At 44.6% G+C, this 24,709-nt stretch overlaps 1 protein-coding gene across 1 annotated transcript in view; it reads right to left on the bottom strand.

Moving 5' to 3' along the window:
- The window catches only part of LOC119378906 (uncharacterized), a 48,457-nt gene extending 29,540 nt beyond the window's left edge, over positions 1–18,917 (bottom strand). Inside the window, exons 1-5 of the mRNA XM_037647975.2 lie at positions 18,821–18,917; positions 10,592–11,292; positions 8,303–9,170; positions 3,449–4,017; positions 3,209–3,350 (exon numbers count right to left, since the gene is read on the bottom strand). Of these exons, the coding sequence (XP_037503903.2) occupies positions 3,209–3,350; positions 3,449–4,017; positions 8,303–9,170; positions 10,592–11,290 (2,278 nt within the window). The 5' untranslated portion in view covers positions 11,291–11,292; positions 18,821–18,917. The remainder of the gene's footprint in view (positions 1–3,208; positions 3,351–3,448; positions 4,018–8,302; positions 9,171–10,591; positions 11,293–18,820) is intronic.
- Between the last annotated feature and the right edge of the window lie 5,792 nt (positions 18,918–24,709).

The raw sequence follows: 24,709 nt of genomic DNA, 5'->3' as shown, positions 1-24,709 counted from the left end.
ATTTCAAAAACATGACAACCTGAAAATCCCACCACACGGAGAGCATAACTTTTCTGTCATGCAGGCGTGCTTTCGATGTCTTTTGAGGCGAATCACCTCTTCGGGACCATGAACGTTTCAGTACCACATTGTTGTACGAGAGCCACTTCTTATAACCAGTTATTAATAGCTTCATAAAAAACATCGTTTTCTTAAGGAGCATGTCGCATATGTTTATCCGTGCCGTCAGATAAACTTTGGGATCATGTGGAAACCAGACATCCAGCTTGCTTATGTATCCTAGTTTCGTCAGACGATCGTGAATAGTTGAATGATATATGTTCAACGTTTCTGCAATCTCTCGGTTCGTGTAACGATGGTTAGATTCAATTAATGTCTTTATTTGGTCGTCATCAAGCACGTGAAGACTTTTCCGACAACACAATGGCATGAAAAAGCGGCCAACAGGTTATCCTCTTAGGGTAAATTGCCTTTCTGGCACGACATATATATCACAATATGAACGTGTTTCTGTCATCATCAATGCTTCTAATCTTGACTTTACGAGCGAAGCTTTCTCGGTTTCACTCCAGCATTTTGGCATCTAACCTCTATCCACTGCGAAGGTGCATGCTGACGCCAAAGTCTTACATGGGCTTATACAGCGTCTAATTCGGAACACACAACCCGCACACGCACTCATCACTCTTAATACGCGTGAATATCTTATAAGCCCCAGTAGACAGTGGTTTCTGGCTATAGGTTATGCGATATTTTTTAGCTAATTCTTAGTTCTCTGAGGCGATTTATGGCGCATGCGCATAATATATAGCTATCAACGCGCTGAAATTGTGAGGTCTTTATGCAGCAACAAGAGCAGCTGAGTTTCGTAAATGGTTGGAAAAAGGTACTCTGAACTACTAACCTATCGGAAAGAGTCAATTGACGCCATCAGATGCAAATAAAAGAGAATGCAGAAGACCCTTTCTTTCAGCTGCGAATGGCGCCCCCTCAGAAGATCTGGACAGCTGAGGAACAAGAAGGAGAGAAACAACCTGAAACCATGGACAGCGTTTTCTGTAAAGAGGCCTGCACGTTGTATCACGCCGTAATGAAATGCACAAACGAAGAGACATCTCTCTCGTCAGATTATATCAAAGTGACGATTGTTACTTAATTTTCGTTGAGAAACGCTGAGTCACTGTCGACTTCTCGTGACACGGTGAGTATATGACATAGGCGAGTACCTGAAAGAATCAGTGCAGTTTCATACACAGCGACGAAGATGAAAAATAAAATTTGCCTTCTAGAGTGTTTTTTTCGTGCTCACACTTCGCACCGGCGTGATGCTACATATCATGCGTTGTATTTCAGTGCGCGGTTCTCCAAGACTAAGAAAGCTTCGCTTGCATGGGCAGACGCTAGGAATGTATTCTGTTTAGTTTTTGTGCTTCATCTCCTCAACAAAAAAAGGGGAAAGGAATGGACAAAAGAAAGGGGGACGACGTCGTATAGAATTACGTGTTTGTAGGATAATAGCCATTAAATTGCCATATAATACTCGGTATGAAGATCCATGTCTCCGGTACGACAGATGATTGAAGAAAAGGATGCACCCACGAAATGTGATTTATGAACGTTCCAACTGGTGGGCCAGCATTCGTCAGAATGAACAGAGCACATATGGTTCGCACAGTATTTAAAGGGGCCCTGCAACACCTTTCTTAGTTATATTGGAATATTCTCATTATTGACGTATGACTCTTCACGAGTCATATGCCGCAAAAATTTTTCGAATCCGTCAAGTCTAAGTGGTGTTACCAAATTATAGAGATCACGTTCCGCAGCTTTCTCCCTCAACTCAACGCTGCGAGCGCGCGGAAAGCTAGGCAGCGAGTCCAGGGAGGCAGCGCAGAGGAGCGAGGCTCCGCCCAAGAGCGCCGGCGGAGTTTTTTTCTTCATTTTTTTCTCTCTGACGTCTGGGCGAAACCACGTGGTCTGTGCCGCCACTTCCTGTCGGCTTGCGTCGCTCTCGTCGAGCGGAGCCGATATCGCGCGTGCTTGAAAACTGCGCGTCGGTTTGGTAATGTTGGGTGTGCACCTCGAACGCCGTAGTGTTTTCATCGCTCTGCCAACCATGGAAGCAAACCTGCGCGCTCGTTTGGAACGAATGACAGCTGAGATCGGTTTCGGCCCATACTCCGATACACCGCCTCGTAAGACGGCACTGGCAGAACGACCCCGAAGCGCCGCCATTACCGGACGCCAGCACTGTTATCGGAGACACGCTGCGCCCGTGCCTCGGTCGGTCGTGAGAACGTGCCGACGATGCAGTTCTCAGCTGACGAGGCAACACTCGAACGGCTGCCACTCTCAACGGAACCGGCGATGGTCAAAAGCACAGAAATATTCACGTTTTCGGCACTGCGCATGGCGAAGAAAACGGAACCACGCAACTACGAGCAGACGAGCTGTCGGTGAGACCGGAAGTGCTAATATTAATGTTTGTTCGGTGTTTTTAACGCGATAACAGAATATAAACATACATATTATCTACTTATTGAACTCAATATTAACAACGAAAGTAATAATCAGGGTGTTATCATGATTATAACATCAGCCAATGGTGGAACTGCCGACAATCGCGTCATACTTTGCGGACTAATACATCATTTGTCGAGAGAAGAGGGAGCGATTTTCAGCTGACTTTGAGAATTTATTGTAAATTCCAGGCCGTGCGCATCGCTATAATATTTGGCTCGCGTGTTCTCGGGAGCCTCGACTACCGATCGGCAGCGCTTTTTGAGCATGCTCGAAAAGTGTTGCAGGGCCCCTTTAAGGGAGCGTAGTATATATATATATATATATATATATATATATATATATATATATATATATATATATATATATAAGCTCACGTGGCATTTCTCTGTCATGGCTAAGATGTATTTCGCTAAATCAAATAAAGCAAGACAGTCACAAAATCCGTATAATCAATAACTCCGATATGGTTCAAGTTGTGCCCGGAATCGTCAGAGGGTATAACTGCGGTATCTTAATTTGCATTCTAATTTGTCCGCGTAAATCGATTAAGCTAAGACCACCTCAACGAGACGTGGACTTACTACGAACAAAAGCTTCACTAAAGCTCTCAGTCATATCCTATAACTGCAGCTTAACGATGCCAAACATCATATGTCACGAATGTGAATGAGAAATACGAACGTACCCAGGAGAGGAATTCCATACGCCAGCACGATGAATACTTTTAGTGAAGGGCACAAGTCTTTTTCTCCGAGGTCCATGAACTTCTTTCCGGATGTATATTGGTTTTGTCCTTGAGCGCAGACAGTTTCGTTGTAGTCCTGAATCTGAGTATGTGCAGCAGAAAGAAGACGAAATACAGAGGAGAGTTTAATATTTGTGCGAATATGAGACCTAAAATCGAAGTAGTCAGTTACCCACTTACTACAGAGCTGTTCGCTTCGGTCCATTGCCTGAAGGAGTAGTCTTGACAGCTGCACTCCCAAGGATTACCCGAGAGCCAGATGGCCGCTACAGTCCTTTCGGAGACCATACCAAGAGGGAAGGTACGTAAAGAGTTGTTGCTTACGTCTATCCGTTTAGTTGAAATAGGAATTACTCCTGTTTTGATCTCTGAAAGCAGGTTATTGGCTAGGTTCAGTGAGGTGAGGAATGGAGTCTTGTAAACTAATCTGTCCTTCAGTTTTCTGAGGCGGTTCCAGCTCAGATCAAGAACGCGCGTCTTCGACGGGAACTCTTCTGGAAGCTCCTTCAGTCCTCTGCGAGAGCAGTTGACGAGAATGGCTGCAGAAAACGGAGTGTCTTGAAAGCAGGTGCAGTCGCAGCCTTGGCTGCAGTTGGTGAACCACATAGTGAGGTTCTCTATGGATAAGTCGAACAGCTTCTCTCCTCGGTTCCAGTAAGGCCCGTGGCAAAGTGGATCACCTTTTGCAGATAGAGAAGCGGCGTTTGTCACAAGCCACGTGAGCTGACAGTCACAGAGAAGGGGATTTCCTGCAAAAGAAATTTGTATGTTGCTATAATGTCAGATGCAGACAACACCGAAAGAAAGTGGCATGCTATTCGACTCTTATCCTCAGACCATAATGAGCTTGGGTCTGTGGTAGGTATACATTTCAGTTTATGCGTCAGATAACTAATAGAAGGGAGTATGAATAAATTATGCGAGCATGGCGCGGTCTAGTCTGACGTGATTCAGCTTCTGCCCCTGCATCATACGAGTTTCTATCAGTTATAGTTTTCAGTTATATGCCGTAAAAGCAGCAGCTGTATTAATAGGAACTAAACTACCGTAATAACAGGAATCCGTACTACATACGAAAATCAATTTTTTTATAGGCAAGCTCTATATAGGCATTTCCTCGGCCCTCGCATCTAGCTACGAACTTTTTCAACATCTTTTGCAATACGGTGTAAGGGAACATTCGATATGTTAAGTTCACAGTTCGACGTTACGTTCATTTCTTGATACAATGCTGAAACAAAATGCCTGCCGGCCTGAATGCCCTTTCGGTTTCCTGCGATGCAATTGACACAAGTAGTATATAAAAAATGCCATGTGGCAGTACACGTTAAAGTATATATGACAACGTCATTACAACACATTATCGTTTAAATTCAACATAGATAAATTTCACTTCGGAATAACCAAGGTAACATAATCATAACGAAACTGTACAGAAACACATAATTTATAAGTATTTTTCATGGCTGCACGCACCGGCGTAGCCAGTGGGGGATTGGGGGGTTCGAATTCCCCCCCCCCCCCCCGTCCGAATTTTTTTTACTTTTGCATGTGTATATATGCACGCACGCATACAAACAAAGACAGGAGCATACACACATAAAGGGTGATTGAACACCCCCCACCGAAAAAAAGATTTCTGGCGACGTCCCCGGCTGCACGCATAGATCGATTGACGAATAACTCAACGCATTCGTAATTCGCGGTAAAAAGGTAATAAAAATCCGTAACGACATGGTAGAAGTGAAGCCATGTAAGTCACCACTTATGGTTTAACAGCTGATTTCGTAGCGATATGCGCATAAAGTCAGTGATGTGTGAAAAAGTAATCGAGTACTAAAGTGGGATAAAAAAAAAGGAGCACCAAGATGAAACACAATATGTCGCTGGCAAAAGGAAATTATCGTTGCGTTATTGCGGTAGATATAAACAAGAACTGCATGCGTAACAATGTGGATGTCCTTTGCGAAAGCCCCAGTGGTGCCGCAATAAGTGCACTCAGGAAACGGCACCTTCCGCATGCGATATAAAAAACGGGTCAGCTCGAGATGTACCAGATGTAAAAGTGCCAGAAATCCAACTCAATTGCGAGGCATACGGAGAACTTTAAGAATGGGTACATGTTGCGCAAGAGACAATTTCGTCCACTCATCAAGAACGTGGTCCGCTTCATGAAGCTCGCTTCATGAACTGCTTCTTTGGCGTCCGATGCGAAGGTGCAACTGGATATCGATATGTGTAATGCGTGCACCACAGCTACCATATTCTGCAGCAACATTATTCCCATGATTATCGCTAAACAATGAAGCGCTAAAGAACGAGCAGCGATATAGATAGGATAACAACACTAGCGCTTACTGACAACTAAAGGTTCATAGAAAAATAAGAGATAAAATGAGGCACATGTTATAGGGCCACGCGTTTAAAAAAAAAAATTACAGCATATCCACGGGTGAATGATGAAGAGCTTGGGCGAAGCTCCTGAAGCAATCATGGTTACACCGTGAAATGTTCAGTGGTTTCGCCCAGCAGTAATCAAAGCGATACGCCGCTTTGATTACTGCACGCCATCTAGCGTGCCGGGTGCCGCTGCTTTTTTTTCTTCTTTTTTAACTTTTTTTCTTTTTCCTTCTTTTTTCCCCATTTTTTCTTTTTTCCTCTTTTTTTCTTGTTTTCTTCTTTTTTCCTTTTTTCTTCTTGCTTCTTTTTCCTTTTTTTTTCTTTTTTCTTTTTTGCACACATATTGCACATGGATGGATGGATGCTATGAGCGTCCCCTTTATAACGGGGCGGTGACATGTCTGCCACCAGGCTCGAAGAAAAAAAAAGAAAAAAAAAACCTTCCTTGTTTTATGTTGGCCTAATACCTTATCCACATTGATTAAATCTATGTTATTATATCAAAAAAAAATATAAATTCACGGTCCATCTCTTTGCTTCTTAAGGCAGAATCACCTTATTTTTCCCCATTATTTATTTTTGTACTTTATGTCTACCTTTCTGCCACCAATACTCCAACCGTCTCTTACTTATTTCTATCGCGGACGTGTTCAGCTTTCCATTGTTGTCCCTAAAACCCAAGGCTTCCTGTAGACTCGTGCCCACACGTATACCTGGGTGAATATCGCCACATTCAATCAGTACATGTTCCATCGTTTACTTAGTTCCCCCGCAGCATGTACATTGTTCTTCGTCACTGAATCTCGCTTTATAACTACGCGTTCTAAGGCAGCCCGACCTTGCTTCAAACAGTAAAGCGCTTCCCCTTGAATTATCATAAAACCTTTCCCTCCTTATTTCGTTTTTTTCCCTTTCGGTAGTTACTCAGAGCCGGCTTCCTTTCCATCGCTGTCATCCAATAAGTCCTCTCCGCCTCTCTGACCTTCCGCTTAATGCTCCTTGTTGCCATATCGCCCGCACTGCTAGCCGTATATTTACTGGTGAGCCTCCTAGTTCTTTTTCTCCACTGCGTGTCAACGCTTTTTCTATACAAATACCTGAAAACCTTCTCTGCCCATCTACTCTTCTTCATTTTCCTCAGCCTCTCTTCGAATCTCATTTTGCTCTGAGCTTCCCTCACTTCAAAGCCTGTCCATCCCATATCTCCCTTTACAGCCTCATTTGTCGTCTTCCCGTGAGCGCCCAACGCGAGGCGGCCCACCGTCATTTGATTTACATCCATTCCTGATTGTACCTCTGACTTCATGCACACCACTGAGTTCCCAAATGTAAGCCCCGGGACCATCACACTCTTCCACAGCCCTCGAAGCACCTCGTACCTATTGTATCCCCATAAAGCTCTGTGCTTCATAATTGCAGCATTCCTCTTTCCCTTTGCTACCGATACTTTCTCTTGTACCTCCATATATCTATCCCCCTCATTTACCCATACTCCGAGGTACTTGTACTCGCTTACCCTCGGTATTTTTTGGCCCTGTATGAAGACCGCATGGTCTTCGTGATCATTGAATACCATCAATCCACATTTTGTTGCACTAAATCCTAGTCCTAGAGCCTCACATTCCCTTCCGCATATATCTGCCAGTCGCTGTATATCATCTTGACTGTCCGCAAATAAGACAATATCATCAGCATAAAATAGACCTGGAAGCTTCTGCTCAACCATCGTGCCGACCTGTTTGTGCGACAAATTAAATCCAATTTTGCTACCTTCTAGCGCTTTTTCCATCCTCACCATGTACAGCATGAATAACAGCGGGGACAAAGGACATCCCTGTCTCAGCCCCTTGCTAATTTCAACGCTGTCCTTGCTACTTATTCCTTCCCATTCTATACAAACTGTATTTTCTCGGTATATTTCCCTCAAAAGCTGTATACAGTCGTCCCCTATGCCCACTTCTTTCAATATATCCCACAAAATTTCCTGATTAACGTTGTCATACGCCCCGATGATATCTAGATAAGCTACGTATAAGGGCCTGTTTTCTATTTTCGATATTTCTATACACTGGGTAAGAACAAACAGATTATCGTCTAACCGCCTGTCGATTCGAAATCCATTCTGAAGTTCTCCCAAAATATCATTTTGTTCTACCCACGCTTCTATTTTTAATTTTACTGCCTTCATCGCCAACCTGTATAACACCGATGTAATGGTTAGCGGTCTATACGAGCTAATGTTATCCTTTTCTCCCCTGCCTTTATAGATTAAGTTCATTCTACTTTTTCGCCAACTGTCTGGTATTTCCCTCTCCTGTAAGCACTTTTCTACGGCTTTCAGCAGTGCTTCTTTGGTGTTATGTCCACATCTCTATAGGACAGCGCCATCTAGTATATCGTCACCCAACTGCAGTTTGCATGCATCTCTATGGGACAGCGCCATCTATTGAATGATACGGGAGACGCGACGGCGGGGGAACGCCGCATGGAGCGACGACCGACCAGGTGATGCTATAAGGAGCTTGCCTAAAAAACGTATAAGGCTCTAATTTCTAAAGTTAAGATAAGCTTAAGCTATTTCTAGTCACCCTAGGACACACACGATTCAGGACACAGAGAAGTAAAAAAACTCACCATCCAACACCAGCCGCTTCAGTTTGTCGAGCTTACGCGGGAAGCTGTCCCTGTGCACGGATCTCAGTCGGTTTCCGTCTAGTCTGAGCGTCTGCAATTCGTAAAGACCTTTGAAAGCTTCTCGCACATTGGTGATATTGTTCCTGTTCGCATAGATGAAAGAAAGCTGCCGGCTGCCGTCAAAATCCGCAGCGGTAAGCCTTGCCAGGCGGTTGCCGTGAATGAAGAGGTACTTCAAGTAGGGCAGGCCATGGAGCGAACCATTGAGTGACACGAGTGATGTCCCGGTCATTAGAAGCACTCTGAGGCGAAAAAGACGATGGAAGCAGTCTTTTCCGAGCCACTCGAGCTTATTGCCGCTCAGATCCAGGCGTTCGATGTTCGAGTTACTTTTGAACGTGTCATCTAGAATGAATTGGATGCGGTTGTTCCTTAATGTCAATACTTTCAATGCCGGCATGTTGACAAACGCATCCCCAATGTCTTCAATGAGGTTCATCGATAAGTTTAGCTTTTCCATGCGGCGTGTCGCCTTGAAAGTGTTCTGTATGCTGTGGAGTTTATTCGCAGCAATGAAAAAATACTTGAGCTTCGACTCCTTGTGAAAGTAGTTGCCGGGAATGTATTCGATGGCGTTGTAAGAGAGATCAAGCATCTTCAACTCAGACAGCTGGCTAAACGTTTCATTTCGCAGTTCGCTTATATTGCAGTTCCTAAGTTCAATTGTTTCGATTACGATGTTGTGAGGACCAATCTTGGAGAGCCAAGAGATATTGTTATTGCTAGCGCGGAGTATTTTGAGCTTAGGCGTGTTTCCCGAGCATAACCGGTCGATACCAATGATGCTGTTGTTAGACAAGATGATTTCCTGCAAAGAAATAGTAAACAAAATAGCAGACCCGGCTCTCTCATGTCTAAACGTGATACACATAACAATGTTTAACACAGAGCCGTTCGGAAACGCTATCAGACGTTTTACGCGAACGAACCATGCATGATTCGTGCAGTTGCGATGACCCTGCGCTTCTGATGGTGTCTCTTAAAGCTAAATACGGTATCGAAGATGCAATAGCAGGCCAAGCACTACACTGAGGCTAAAAACTCGGTTGCCATGAAAATTTGCTTTCAAAGTGGAGCTCTCTTCTATTCAAAGTGGAATTCTCCATTCTTTAATAAATCTGTGTATGTCTTCTCGGGTGCTCCGGTGTTTTATCGACCATGTGATGCAAGTGATCGCACCTATTATCTGTTTTCTGCGTTTTTAAAGAACAATATGAGCATACAAAAATCTGTAAATATAATGTCAGCTTATATGAATCTACTAAAGGCACACAGATTTCTAAAGGATTGACGTATGATTTTCAACGGCGTATTCTTTTCCTTTTTCTTTCTTGCATGTGACCGCCCTTATTTTTGAATCACCAGATATACAAGTACCACTGTGACGCAAGGTGACCAGAAGCGTTGCACGTACAGGCGACATCAAAAATTTAGAGACCGCTATGCCTGGGAAAACTTTGGATCTCCTAGCAATTTATGACTGTATTCGTTTGGACTGCACAGTGCATGTCAGCGCGTTTTATAACAGGCCGGACATGCAAATTCAAGGCTGCCTGCTGAAGCAGCGGGAATATTAAGCTTTTTCTTGTGTCTCGTGGTCTCTAAACTTCTGACGTTCACTGTACTTACATATGCGTATACTTCACACGTTTATTTGTTATAAATCCTCTCCTCCCTATTATCGATATCGATTAAATGTCGCCTTCGCCCTCACGATATTTCTACGCCGGTGTCTCATATTGTGCATTTGAGTGTAGTTTTTGCATTTAAATGTAGCTTGCGAATGACGTGTGTGAACATAAGTATTACGCGATATTAAAGTTGCCACCTGTACGATTGATGCATGTGCGTAAACACTGCACGAGAAAACACATTGCTGTGAATCAGAAAGAAACATAACTGCACGGATTAAATTAAGCTTTGCAACATTCAACAGCTTGGTGAATGTTTCATTTAACATTGACTCCAATATGCGATTTGGATGCGCATAATTCGCGCGCATCAGTTTTTTGCATAGAACTTTACCGAAAGTTCAAGAAAGTTTCACTTAACGTTGATCCCAACAAGCAGATTGGTTTTTTTTACAACACCTGATCTTGCTTAATTCGGGCCCAATTGCATCTTCAACTCGGAACCCTGAGGAGTGTTACAATAATACGGCAAATATGCAAAAACGTTATACGAATGATGTGTGAGAGCAAGACAAGCTACTAGCATTATAGTACATACCATAAGATCTTCACGACCTTGAAAGGCGCTGTAGACATTTTTGAGATAATTGTTGTGTAAGTCAATGAACATTATATTCTTCGCGTACTTGAAGAACGAATACGACATCAACTGTATGCGGTTGTTGCCCAACCACAGTTTCTTCAGGCCACCAAGCCCTTCCAGGTCGTTAGACCCGAGCCTCTCGATGCAGTTACGCGATAGGTCCAACTCGGTCAGGTTCTCGAGCGGCGGGAAATTTTCGATGGCCGTTATGCAGTTGCCTGGCAGCAGCAGAATCTTTAGCGTCGGCAGCGCCTCCAGACCTCGCGGAATCTCACTCAAATTGTTGCGTCCCATGTGCAGCGTCGAGAGGATCTTGGCTCCCTCGAAGCTGTCGTTCACCGTGAACTGCAGGGGAGTGTTTCTCACGGACAGAGACTTGGTTGTGAGGTTCTCAAAGTACCGCGAGGGAATGACTGTGAGATTCACGTGGTCCAAGATGAGCGAGTCCAGTGAGAAGCCTTTGAGCGTGGAGACGTCCGCGCTCAAGACGTCTCCGTTCACGGTGGCATTGCACAGCACCCGGAGGCCCCGGCGCACCTTCTTGCAGGCGCAGCCGTCGAGATGCGGGCAGCTCAACTCGGCCACCTGCGCGCATAGGCGCCGCCCGAGAGCCACGATGAGTACGACACAGGCCAGATGCGCCGCGGTCCTCATCCCTGCGCAGATATTTCAGCCTAAATGGGAAATCAACGCATCTCTGTCGCATCGAGACGATATAATAATTGTCCGGGTTTTACGCCCCAAAACCGCGATATGATCATGAGGGACGCAGTGGCGGTGGGCTCCGGAAATTTCAACCACCTGGACTTCACCTAAATCGAACTACCCGGGCCACAAGCATTTCGCCTCCATTGAAATGCAGCCGCCACGGCCGGGAATCGATCCCGCGACCTTCGGGTCAGCAGTCGAGCACCATAACCATTAAGTTTAGAAAAAGACCAGCATTCTCGCTTTCTTCTTTTAGATTCTTAATGAGGGTTTTTTAAGCTATCGCTTACACACCAAAGTTAGTTACTTCTGTTCCTCCCGTTTTCACGTATACATCCTTGTCTTCCAAAGTCACATTTTCTGACTATTGTCAGTATAAATAAAGTAAATAGGCAGAAAGAATACGATCTTTCGTGACCCCTTGATGGAGGCGAAAATGCTTGAGGCCTGTGCACTTTGATTTAGATGCAGGTTAAGGAACCCGAGGTGGTCGAAATTTCCGGAGCCCTCCACTACGGCGTCCCTCATAATCATATCGTGGTTTTGGGCCGTTAGACCCCGACAATTATTATTATGCTTTCCTGACCCCTTTATGAATAATAAACCACTTACCAAGCGCTTCTTGTCCCATGTAAACGTTTTTATTAGAATTATGAAGTGTTCGGGAATTAGATTAAACCGAGCTGTTGGAGTGGTCAACAGAATAAAAGGCCTCGCTATGGTCGGTGAACGAAAATGATAAAGTGTATTCGTATTCTGTACAAGTTACTATATACCCTCACGTTTGCGACTCACTCCCTCGTATCGCGCTCTGAACCCTGCTTGCACATAATACAAGTTTCTGGGTTTTTTTTTTTGTTTTTTTCTTCACATATGCGGAACAACTTTTTTTTTACATTATGGGCCTGGTGATAGAAACGAAATGTTTTTGAGCAACATTCTGGCGTTCGGTGCGTAGGTTGCAGAAACGTCGCTTTCTTTTTTGAATGCGAAGCATTATCAATGGCACTGTGGCCCTTTCTATCTTTCCATCTATCTATCTAAGCACCTACGTCTGGGTGCTCTCGTGGTGGCCTCCTCTACCTTTCATATGTCGAAATTGGCATAGGAGTGTATGAGTGTATGACGAACATGACTGACAGGCCATGAGAGGAATAACACGGTATGCCTGTCGCGTACGTCATGAAACCCATTCCCCAGTCACGTGTGGCGCACACCCGTTTACCATGGCCCATCGTATGCGGGTACGCGCCATCGGTGATTCGCAGTCTATATCAACTGAGGCACAACGAAACAGACGCTGGAAACTTTATAAGACACTTTGCGTGGGCTAAACAAAAGAAAGACATACCGTTTGTTATAGCTGGCGATCTTAATATAGCAGACAAACTCTGACGAAGGTGCTGCAACGACCCTCAGGAAGCCACCGCGCGGTACAGACCGTGAATAATTGCATTACATCAACGGTTGCCTAACGTGAGTTGTCTAACGTGAATTGTGGTAGCAGCTGTATTGGCTATCCGCTTCGTAACACTGAAATAAAATTCACATATGTACTATTGTGACTCTAGAAGTCTAGCGTAGCTCGTCCCTGCAGGAATACGCCAACGAACGCTGCTTACACTTCGTACGGATAACAGCGACATCTGTGCTATAACGTGACTGCCGACGATACGTCGGACAATGGACTACACGCCAGTGTAGTCAGCGTGCCTGGTAAGCTCACCGATGTGCACACAGCTACTCAATTAAACAAATATGTCGATCCACCTCGTAAGACTTGGCTCAAAGCCAAAAAAAAAAAAAAATCGTGCCTAAGCAGGTACACGCTGGCTGCTTCGCATGAAGTCGTTTCCCACAATGCGTGGGGTCTGCCGGAATTTTCGACCTTGGTCAGTGATCTGTGCTACCAATAATACCAATTAGGTAGGCTTCGCTCTTCTGTAAGATAAGCAGTCTAGAATGCATAGAAAGAAACGCCTGACAATTCTATGAGTGCTTCCTAAACAACGGACGTTATCGACAGCAATATGACTGGTCCTCGGCAAACTATACAAGCACACAACACTTTACACTGGCCGCATCTTCACACAGTACAACGCAGGGCCACTGCGCGCGGTTGTCGCGACGGAGACCCGAGAGTTCTTTCTTTCTTTCTTTCTTTCTTTCTTTCTTCTTTCTTTCTTTCTTTCTTTCTTTCTTATCTCTCTCTCTCTTTTTTTTAATTTTTTAGCAGCAACGGGAGCAATCACAATGTATTAGACTGTTGTACTCGACATAGAGGCATCAGCCATTGTAGTCTCAATGCAGAGATCACTGGTGCGAGTAGTACCGGTGGTTATAGATGTTCTCTGGTAGTACTGCCTGTACTTCTCGTTCTTTTAGTACGTGGGTGTTTTTTTTTTCTTTCTAGATTAACTGTGAATTAAGAATAACGCATTTCAATTAGTTCAAATGAATCACATGTTAAGGCGAACGTTACTTTCATGTCAAACTGAACCGACCACCTAAGAAATAAAAATATTCAACAATAAATTGAAACGAGTGAATACAGTGAAACCCGCAAATATCGAACTCGCGAAAGAAACGGAAATTAATTCGATATATTGTATAATTCGACATAAAGCTTTTAAAGCAGTAACCGTATTTTCGATGCAAATTTCAGGGCGCAAGTTGGGTTCACGCGGCGTTACTAGGGAAACTTTTTTTTAGTTTTTTTTTTCGCGATTTGTATTTGGGGGGTAAGGGTTGTATGCAGGGGCGGGTTAAACGTGATAAAGTACGGTATCAATGTAAACAGCGCCTAAACATCTTCATACGCAGCTGTGCGTACTCGTCGGGCGCCGGAAGCCTATAGTCCGCCTTAACCCGAATTTCGGCCTTTTTCTTCAATATAGTACTTAGCGTGCTCCTTAGGATGACTGTACTCCGCGGCGACGTCAGACTTTCTTTCTCCACGTTCGACTGTGTTGATTATCGCCACTTTTGCGGAGAACAGCGGGTTCTTTTGTTTCACGGCAATGGAAGCGGAGAGCGGAGAATCGCGGAGAAGTGAACGGCGACCGCGCACGACGGGGCCGATAACGAGGAATCATGGGAGAAAGAACGTGATGGCAGTTTCTACTCGTTCCGCCCTCCTAATCACACCGCTCACACTCCCAAATGCATGCAGGGAAGTTCCTTTCTATAAAAAAGCCAACCTCTTGTGAGGGAAAGCCAACTTCTTGGGGCATTTCACGCTGCCCGATGTTCGATGTATGAACTGTTTCGGCGATTTTCGTTCGTTATAGCCGTAGATATTCCGCGCGCGCAGTTCTTTCGCTCGAAGCGCGGTTGAAAGCGCTGCAGTACGATTGCGCATGAACGCAGTCGCGTGGTTTTATTTCGTATTTCGCGTGGTTTTTTTAAACGCCGGAAAAGATCCCCACGAAGCACGTACGTTGCCACAAAAAATTGTATCGGTCGTTTTGGAATGCCTTCCACAACGTAACGAAATGCAATTGGTCCTATAGTAATTATAAAAAATTGCATAATTGATATTAGTTAATTAACTAATGAAGCTCAATATAAAAGGTGCTGTAACGAGCACTGCATGGCGGCAGATCATATGTCGTCGGTTTCATTCAGTTGCGGTAAACCACTTTTTTTTTTTTTTAATCCTTGGTTCTAGTTGCGTTGAACGTCCCGTACAATAATTTCCGGGGTTTTACGCGCGAAAACCAAGACGTGATTATGAGGCACGCCGTAGTTGGGGACTCCGGATTCATTTCGACCCGGGGTCCTTCAATGTGCACCCAAACCTAACTGCACGGGTGCTTTTGCATTTCGCCCACGTAGAAATACGGCCGCAGTTTCCGGGAATCGAAACCACGCGCTCGAACTCATCAGCGCGACACCATGCCTGCTAAGAAAGGGAAATTGACAACCACTCATTTGTAGCACGAAGCCACAAGGAAATTCATACGGATTTCTCAGAAATAAAGCTTCTTAGTTGCCGAAAAATTCGTCCTGGTCCTAGTTTTTAGGACGAAAATACCTGCTAAACTACCGCGACGGGCCATATTGAGAAAATTGAGCATCGACAACAAATTTCCGCCTCAGTGGCATACTCGCGACGGGCGTTATCAGAACCATAGGCGTAGGGGGGGGGGGGGGGGGGGCGGGGCACTGAGATGAACCTTCGCCCCCCCCCCCCCCCTGAAGGGGAACCCTGCGCACGCCTATGATCAGAACAAACTAAATACCCCATCCCCTTTGCTTCTGCGTCATCGTGTCACCTGTTGGTACAAATCAATTTTACGTTGCACAACGTGTCCTGCTGAGTAAAGGACCAGATACGATAACATTAAGGGGTATCTAAATTAAACTGGGAGAATTAAGTTCCTGAAACTGATGCACAGTGAGCTGCGCACCTCTCTCTCTCTCTCTCGACATATATATCAAACATCATGTATGCACATGACGCCGGTAAATGTTTACAGGACATTTGGTGAGCGAAAGGAAACCTTTTCATGCACGTGTGACAGAACTGAGTGAAATACAGTGATGCCGTCTAGTGACGAATCTCGCCCCGCCACGGTGGTCTAGTGGTTATGGCGCTCGACTGCTGACCCGAAGGTCGCGGGATCGAATCCCGGCCGCGGCGGCTGCATTTTCGATGGAGGCGAAAATGTTTGAGGCCCGTGTACTTAGATTTAGGTGCACGTTAAAGAACCCCAGGTGGTCGAAATTTCCGGAGCCCTCCACTACGGCGTCTCTCATAATTATATGGTGGTTTTGGGACGTTAAACCCCAGATATTATTATTAGTGACGAATCTCCCCCCACCTCCTAATACCTTTACTAAGGGCCACAAGTTCACTAAAACGCGTGCGATCGCTTTTGGTTTCGCCGGTACGCCTAATGTCGCTGTCATTTCGCCTTGCAAACTTTCTTTCTTTTGTGACAGCATTCCTTTGTGACAGCGTTACTACCGACTACCGATGCGACGTTGTGCTCTCGAGTTAGCTGTTCCACTTTGTAATTCTTTGTTCGTATTTTATTTTTTTTTTCCTGACTGTACAGATTCATCCGTAAACTCTTGGCGCTCAAAACATATAGGGAGCATGCGATAACTTGCCACTTCCAAGGATTGCCTCATTCAGCTGTTTTGAAAATGGAAAGTTCTTAATTCAGTCCGCTTCCTGTTGGCATGGGATGTTTCAGAGTTCACGTGTGCTCGATCGGATCACGGCGTTTCGTCAGCTTCCGACTGCATACGTCGTCATCCGATTTAGAAGCGAGTGTCAGCGAGAGAAAGAAGTGCCTCTTGCAGATAAGGGCTCATGCTTCCGGCCAGTCGCATTCAGTGCAAGCGCGGCGGTTTGTGTTGATGTGAAACAGACAACAGACTTGGCATTACATCGTCTTGCGCAATCCTGGGAAGCTTTCAGGCAGTTTCGTTTTTTGACAAGAGCCGCCTTATCTGATTGCTGTGCCCGCGAGTGTCAAGCGTATTTCACCGCTGTTGTTTAAATTAGCTTGCGGCGACTGCGACCTTCTGCGGAGCGCGCCTAATAAAGCTTGCCCCCACCGCCACCCCCACCACCATCATCACGCGTGGCCATCGTCATCAGTTCGCCAATGACGGCGAATGGAGAAAAAAAAAAAGAAGATTCGAACTTAATATCAATTCCACATGCCGTGAAGCAATTCGAAACGAAACGTGTTCTATTAGTTCTAAAGCGGTTTGTATACGACCACTGCATCGACGTTAGCGCGACTTTATTTGTACTCTCGCGGCGTCACATAATCTCATCACAGAATACGAGCACTACATGATCTCACACTACAGTGCACTTACTGGCGTTAATTGGCACATGCAGTTCTAGATTTTAATGTGCACTGCGTTCATCAGGCCAATGTTCTCCTCCGTTGAAAAAGAATATCCTATAATGCAGCTATAAAGTCTCGCCCGCGCTGTACATATCGTGTAAACAGCCGAAACGCATTGTTTTTATCAATAATTTCGGGACCACTGAAGATGTGGAATTATTTTTGCGTTATCATTTTGATCCTGTATGTTCCTGGCGTAGCCAGAAATTTGATCGGGGGGGAGGGGAGGGGGGGGCACGCCCTTGATCCAACGTGGGGTCCGGGCAGGTAAGTGTGATCGAGTGTCATTTTGCGCTATCTATCTAATGGCAGAAAAGAATTTCGGGGGGTGGGGGGAGGAACGGGTCCGGTGTGCCACCCCCTGGTTCCTACATCCCACAATTGATGACTACAATTAATTGCAAAATACGTTAGTATTCTCTAGCATCCGCCATTCTTCAATGCTAAATATTCAAAATATAAAAAATTCAAATATTAAAAATATTAAAAATTCAATGTCGAACCTCTCTGCCATAGCTCTCTCTCTTCCCCTAAGGCTATTCGTTCGCTGGAAGGGGTTTGCCGCCACGTTACATGCAGCATCCATACGAGCGGTTTAGTTTAATGATAACATAAGCAAAATAACTCAATGTGTGGTGTTGCAATGATTACGACAGCTTATCGCGACTCGATAGCGGCAAGCGTCGAAAAACCTAAAAAGAAGAATAAACGAAAGCCCGTGGTACACCAGCGTACTATCGATAAATGCAAGCGCCCTTTATCATGTATAGCAGATAGAAGACACGTGCACGCATTCACCCTATCCCGAATAAGAAACGCCTCTAAGCTGATCCTCTCGTGAGCGGCTATAGAACTATAACTGTTTCTATAAAAACGGGATAGCATCTACACCTTCCACGATGATTTGCCAGATGCGATATGATGGTTCTCATGATTTTAGGTGCGCTTGGTGCTTGGTCAAGCGAGTAATCCCTGAACTGCATTACGCAAACTTCTTATTGCCTTTGATGTAACGTTCAATGTCTTTCTCCCGAACTTTCAATTATCTCACTTGGTCATTGGTCAGCACAAACTAACGACCGAGTGCGAATTGCCGTATTCTACTTGTCCAGTGGACATTTAATATTAAATTTTATAAGGCGCCCAGTGCACACACGATTTTTGCAGCTCGGACCCCAAACCTGAATTTATAGCTTTACTAATTCATCTTTTCACCAGGTTTTCATGAACTGCAATTAAATTTAGGTTATCAACTTTTTTTCTTTAGATTTTTATGGAAAATAAAGTGAGACAAATTGCTCTTTTGATTGGCCTCCACGACAATGATTGACAGTTCCCCGTCTTTCAACCACATCATGGCATCGACTACCAGCTGGCGTGATGCGTAAAGCAACGTGAAGAGGAGGCGAGTACCGCTACGCGGCTGCGGTTGGCCGTATATAAATAAAGCGCCCGCTTTTCGCAAGGACGTGAAAGCGCGCAGTCCGGCACACGTCGGCTTCCTCGTTCTTCGTTACGCGCAAACGTGGAAAGGCGCTGCGCGCACAAGCGAGATGCATTAGCGAGATGCAAGTCGACAGAATGAAACGAGAAGTATACGTACGTCGCAGTGTGACAGGCCACGGTGCGACACTGCTATTCCCGCGGCGGCGCTAAGCTCGTCCACTCGGCTAACCCAGCCGAGCCACTGGCGGCCATTGTGTGAGACTCGATGACGTATAGTCTGCGCGACGGAACTGCTGTGCACGCTATCGCCGGCGTCCATCCGGCCTGGCACGGAAGCCTTCGCGTCACAGCAAGTACTGATAAGACAGCACAACTCCCGAGCAGCGCTGTCGGAAAGCCTGTCTTGGGGAAGGAGTCCGCGGCACTTGTTCAAGTGCGCGCCGTCAGGAAAATAAAAAATGTGTACGCTTGGACACGTTGTTCAACGAAAACAGATGATGCGTCGCTCTCGGTATCTTCACTTTCACGAAGTCGACGTTAAAAGTAAACATAAAAGTGTATGATTTCGCCGACGTGGCAGAATGACGTGAACAATTTGGCTCAAAGACAAGAACACTCGTTTAATCAACAAACGAACGTCATGCCATTTTCGTACTTTCGAAACAACGGGGTTACTTATGCACTACAGTATTTCATCTCGAGATCGCCGTCGACCGCCTTTGATGAGATATGCGTCATGAGCAAGAGAAACACAGGGACCTTTGAGTATGCATCTTTATTAATTCGCTCAGTTCAATAAAGTCAATAATGATAATATATAAATCCAATATAGCAATATTCACTATACCAGACCCACCATAGTCACAGCTTCGCTGGCTCCCACCTTCACAGCAGTGGAAGGGCTCTGAATTCATTGTTTTATGTTTGACCCTTAGCATAGAAGTAATTGTGCCTATCGCACAGCAAATTGAGTCAACGGCCGATTGTGTCGGCTATGCAGGCACGCCGCAGTATAGTCGCCGAAGAATTCATTTTTACAGTGAAAGTGCCGCAAGAACATTCGATGAATACATGTCCTGATTCGGCGTTCTGTAACATCTTTGTTGCATGTTCTGATCCTGTGCTTCCAACTCCTGAGTGTTACAATTACGCAGCTATGGATTTTATTATCATCGAACAACTTCGGTCGAAAATGTACTTAAATGTCTGAATTAAGTCACGAAGTCCTAGTACTGATTTGATTAACGCAAAATTTCTGAAAATTTCTGGTGTGCGCTGACAACACTTGAAAGCACTATATGGAGTCGCTGCCTCTGAAGTCGTCTTATATGGTAAGACACTGCTCGGTGCCGCAGTGCAGGACGTACGCAACGGTGCCCGGTGTCAGCCTTCACACGTGTCCGCAGGGAAAGAAGCTACGCGAAGCTTTCATTGCGAAACTTAGAACTGGTAAGCAGCGATCGGCTACAACTACAGTGTGTGCAGTTAGCACTGCAACGAAAATTTCTCCTTCGTCCTCCTTCGCGTTGCACGATACCACGTGTTTCGCCTCTACTACTCCTTCCAACAGCAGTCGCGAAATCATGTAGCGTTGGTCTGTGGGCGTGTCATTGCTAGATACTGGCAAGTTCACTAGAACGGAAAGGGAACGGTAGAAAGTACATGTTAAAAAAGAAGGCACGACATATCCTCATGTTCGCCTGAGCCCAAACCAATGAATTTACTGGGTTAAGAAAAAGAAGCAGCGGGAAATTGCTCGCTGAGGAGGCAGCGTGCGAAGCCACTTGAGAAATAATGATAATGAAACGTCCAAGAACGTATAAGAAAAAAATATATATTAATCTTCCCGACGGCACACTCAAGTCGCCATAGGCGTAAAATGTTCCCAAAGTGTTAGCGAAATTATTTCCGAAAAGCTTTGATAATGTCCACGCAACAACGGTTGCTTGTGTATACAGTTAAATGCTCATACGCTTCGGCCGAGCAATCGCTTAATTGAGGCTTCATTCTGGTATGTCCATTTAAACAGGCAGCCCATTGTAAGAGCACATATGTCACAGAGTTCGCCCTCAGTGATTGCCTGCCTTCCACGCAAGAAGCCGGTTTGGGGATACCTACCGCGGCGACAGCGAGCAATGTGCGCTCACTACGTATTATCTAAACATGCAGGTAGCGTTCTGTTCTTTCTTTTTGTCCAAGATTATTACAACAATTCTGTGCTTTCTTTTTGTCCAAGATTATTATTTTGACTAAAAAGTTCCTCGTTTCGAAAGTATTTACAGAAATGTCCAGGAGGATTTCCATGAGGTGTTTTCATCGAGCGCCGACAGCCAAATCTTTGGGGAGCGCGCCGGCGTCATCCTTCATAGCACGCAGGCGGGGCGCGTCCGATATAAGGCGACTATAACTCCTCGCCCCCGAATTAAAACTCGATCTAACGAAACCGGATTTTACGAATTTCCCGATGTAACGAAGAAATTTCCATTCCCCGGCGGGTACCCATAAGATCCAATGTTGTCACCAACTCGAATTAATGAAGCTATCATGGCACTAAGCCCCACTTAACGAAGTTTTTCCGGAAACAATTAAGTAAGCAAAAATGCAGTCTTTTTTCTTCTAATTTTGGATAAGACAGGTTTTTCATCTGGCGTGCGCTGTAACGCTCTCGTGTCACCATATCTAGACGCCCTACTCACGACACGTTTTATTATAACGAGGCTGCACGCCGTGCCCATGCAAGGAACAACGGACTCGTACCAAATGGCGCTAGGGGCAGTGGTGGTGGTTTGATGTCCCTGTATAAATGCTCCCACAGAAACATGGTTGCTTTCGCTATTTAATTGTTTATGTGACAGAATTGATCGTCTTCTCACAACTTTCTTGCTCTGTCTGCTCTCACAACCTCAGCATTCGTTCTTCTCGGCAGCTTTTCACATCGGCAGCTTGTAGTAGCGTCACGCGACCTCGCCTGTATCGCCCGGTCGTGGGAGGCTCCATGTCGGCGGGCTGCTCTATATCGGACCTTTCAGAAGTGTGTTAGTGGCAAATGAAATGCCGCAGTAGCTTTCGGGTGCCGGTATACGTTACAAATTTAGATATTGAAGGACTGAGAAATACCTTTCTCGATTTTACGAACTTCCCACCTTAACGAAATAATTCTAGCGTAGCCACCCCTTCGTTGAAACGAGTTTCAACTGTATGCGTGTTTGTATGTGCGCGTGTATACACAGGGCGTATCGGCCAAAATTAACTATCATTGGCATAACCAGAGTCCTTCAATATTGAAGGACTCTGGCATAACTATCAAAAATATAACTATCATTGGCATCTAAGTCAATGATAGTTATATTTTTGCCTCTGTTTATTATCTCCTTGATATGTAATATACATGATAAAGTACTAACAAAAGGAACTGAAAACCATGTGCTACGAATACACTACCTCTTTTTTTTTATGCAGTAATTATACAGTCGATTGGTGTTGCCCCCATTGCAAAATAATGCAATGGTGGCACTAAACTTCAAAAATTTTTTTCTTGACTAAAACAAAAACTACTTCGATTAAACTTTCTGTGAACGAAGTTATGATTCTCAATCGTATGCGCTTTTCTGCTTATTTTTTCTTGGACCACCTTACGGTGCTACAGACGTCTGAACATAAACCAACGCAGCGTTTTTTACAAGTTCCCGCTTTTATTTTAGGGTCTGTGCGCCGCACACAGGCAAAACAAGAACTTTATGAGATAGTACGTTTTATGGAGAGTTCTTCAAAAATAATTGATGCAGTTGGTCTGCAATCGTCTTTTGTAAAAAAATTCCCGAAAACGCTGCAATTTACTCAATTTTACCTAAGCGCTAAGGAGTGAAAAATATAAAGCTACTCTAAGCAACTATCCTATAATAAAAGCGCGATGCTTCAAAAACACAAAAAAGCAAGTTTCAAATGAATGCGTGGAACGGTCCATTTATAGCGAATTTTTCTTTCGTACCTGGTTTTCCACCGCACATCGAGAAGTTCAAATAGCGCTCACGTGCCCGAAAAATTTCTGCCGCTCAAAATATTTTGGGAAAATACTGTAGAACTAATGTCTATAAGTGCGTAATTTTTCTAGAGAAATTGATTTTTGTCGAGCTGTCCCGGCTGGGACAGTTGGCGTGAATGACCCACATACATACATACATACACACACACACACACACATATATATATATATATATATATATATATATATATATATATATATATATATATATATACCGGGTGTCCCAGCTATCTTTAGCCAAGGGTTAAAAAATACAATATTAGAGGCAGGCGAGTGAAATGACTTGCAAATTGCTGACAGCCACCTTGCGCACTACAGGCAATTTTTTGTTTTGTAATTAACTAATTTGTTAATTAGGACGATTTAACTAAATTGCTAAATATTGACTTTAGGCAAGAAATCCTGCTTGCAAAGTTCGAGAGCGTCCTCAAAAACCCCAACTGCATTATTTGCGATAAAGAAAGTCTCACGTATACCATTTTTTCCAAGCTGTAAAGAAAGCCCGCGAAATACAAAAAGAACCACGTGACTAGCGCGCTCGCGCGCCGCGAGAATGCTGCCCTCAGCCGAGGTTTGAACGAACGAAATCACCTGCAACCGGGACTCGCCGGCTCCGTTGCAGCGGTAGGCCTATAAGTGGGCGGTGGTTTCTTGGCCCGTTGCCAGCCAGCTGCGCGCGTGACGGTGCAAGTTGTAGCGAGCGCGGGCCAAGAAACCACCTTTAACTTATCGGCCTACCGCTCCAACGGAGACGCCGAGTCGCGGCCGCAGCTGATTTCGTTCGCTCAAACCACGGCTGAGGGCAGCATCCTCACGGCGCGCGAGCGCGCCAGTCACGTGGTTCTTTTTGTATTTCGCGGGCTTTCTTTGCAGCTTGGAAAAAATGGTATACGTGAGACTTTCTTTGTCGCAAATGATGCGATTGGGGTTTGTGAAGACGCTCTCGAACTTTGCAAGCAGCATTTCTTGCCTAAAGTCAATATTTAGCAATTTAGTTAAATCGTCCTAATTAACAAATTAGTTAATTACAAAACAAAAAATTGCCTGTAGTGCGCAAGGTGGCTGTCAGCAATTTGCAAGTCATTTCACTCGCCTGCCTCTAATATTGTATTTTTTAACACTTGGCTAAAGATAACTGGGACACCCTGTATATATATATATATATATATATATATATATATATATATATATATATATATATATATATATATATATATGCACACACGGAGAGAGAGAGGGAGAACTGCTTCATTCCCACTCGGTTTGATGTGATTTTTGATGTACAATGGGAATTTGCTTAGCTATGTCTAATAACATTACAGAAGAAGCACAGTAAGTTTTACGTAGCATACAGTGGGACAACCATACATATGCTAGGCGTGTTATGTATGTAATGGTATTAATGGTATTACAAGCAGCACTTTTTATAAATTAATCACACAACTTTATGCATGAATACAATTATGTCCATGGCGGCCTTCCCAGTATTAGATTTGCATCATTTAATGAAATTTCGTTAATTTCTAAAAGCTGCTTAATAATTGCGTTAATAATGTAGGCAGCAATGGGTGCACCTTTTCTTTTCATTAATTAATACTGCACTTTATTGCACATATTCAGGTTTGCGCATATTTTATTTTGCCTTGTTTGTTGGCTATGCTATATGCGGTTTTGCCTGCGTTAATATCATCAGGCGCTCGAAGAACAAGAGGAAGAAAACTTCCCTTTCGCGCGAGCGTGCGCATGCACAGTTGGCTATGCTATATGTGGTTTTGCCTGCGTTAATATCATCATCAAGGCGCTCGAAGAACAAGAGGAAGAAGACTTCTCTTTCGCGCGAGCTGCGCCTGTAGCGGTCGCCTCTGGAACTAAGATTACGCTTACGGCGCGGACTTTGCCCCAGCTTAAGAACCTGGCGAGCCAGCTCCTAATATAGTATATGTAATTATTCACGCTGAAGTAGCTACCATTATTTTTTTCGTGAAAGAGATGCTGAACATACTT

The sequence above is a fragment of the Rhipicephalus sanguineus genome, chromosome 1, assembly GCF_013339695.2.
Source record: "Rhipicephalus sanguineus isolate Rsan-2018 chromosome 1, BIME_Rsan_1.4, whole genome shotgun sequence".
Classification (NCBI taxonomy): Eukaryota; Metazoa; Arthropoda; class Arachnida; order Ixodida; family Ixodidae; genus Rhipicephalus; species Rhipicephalus sanguineus.
This window is presented reverse-complemented; position numbering and strand designations above follow the sequence as displayed.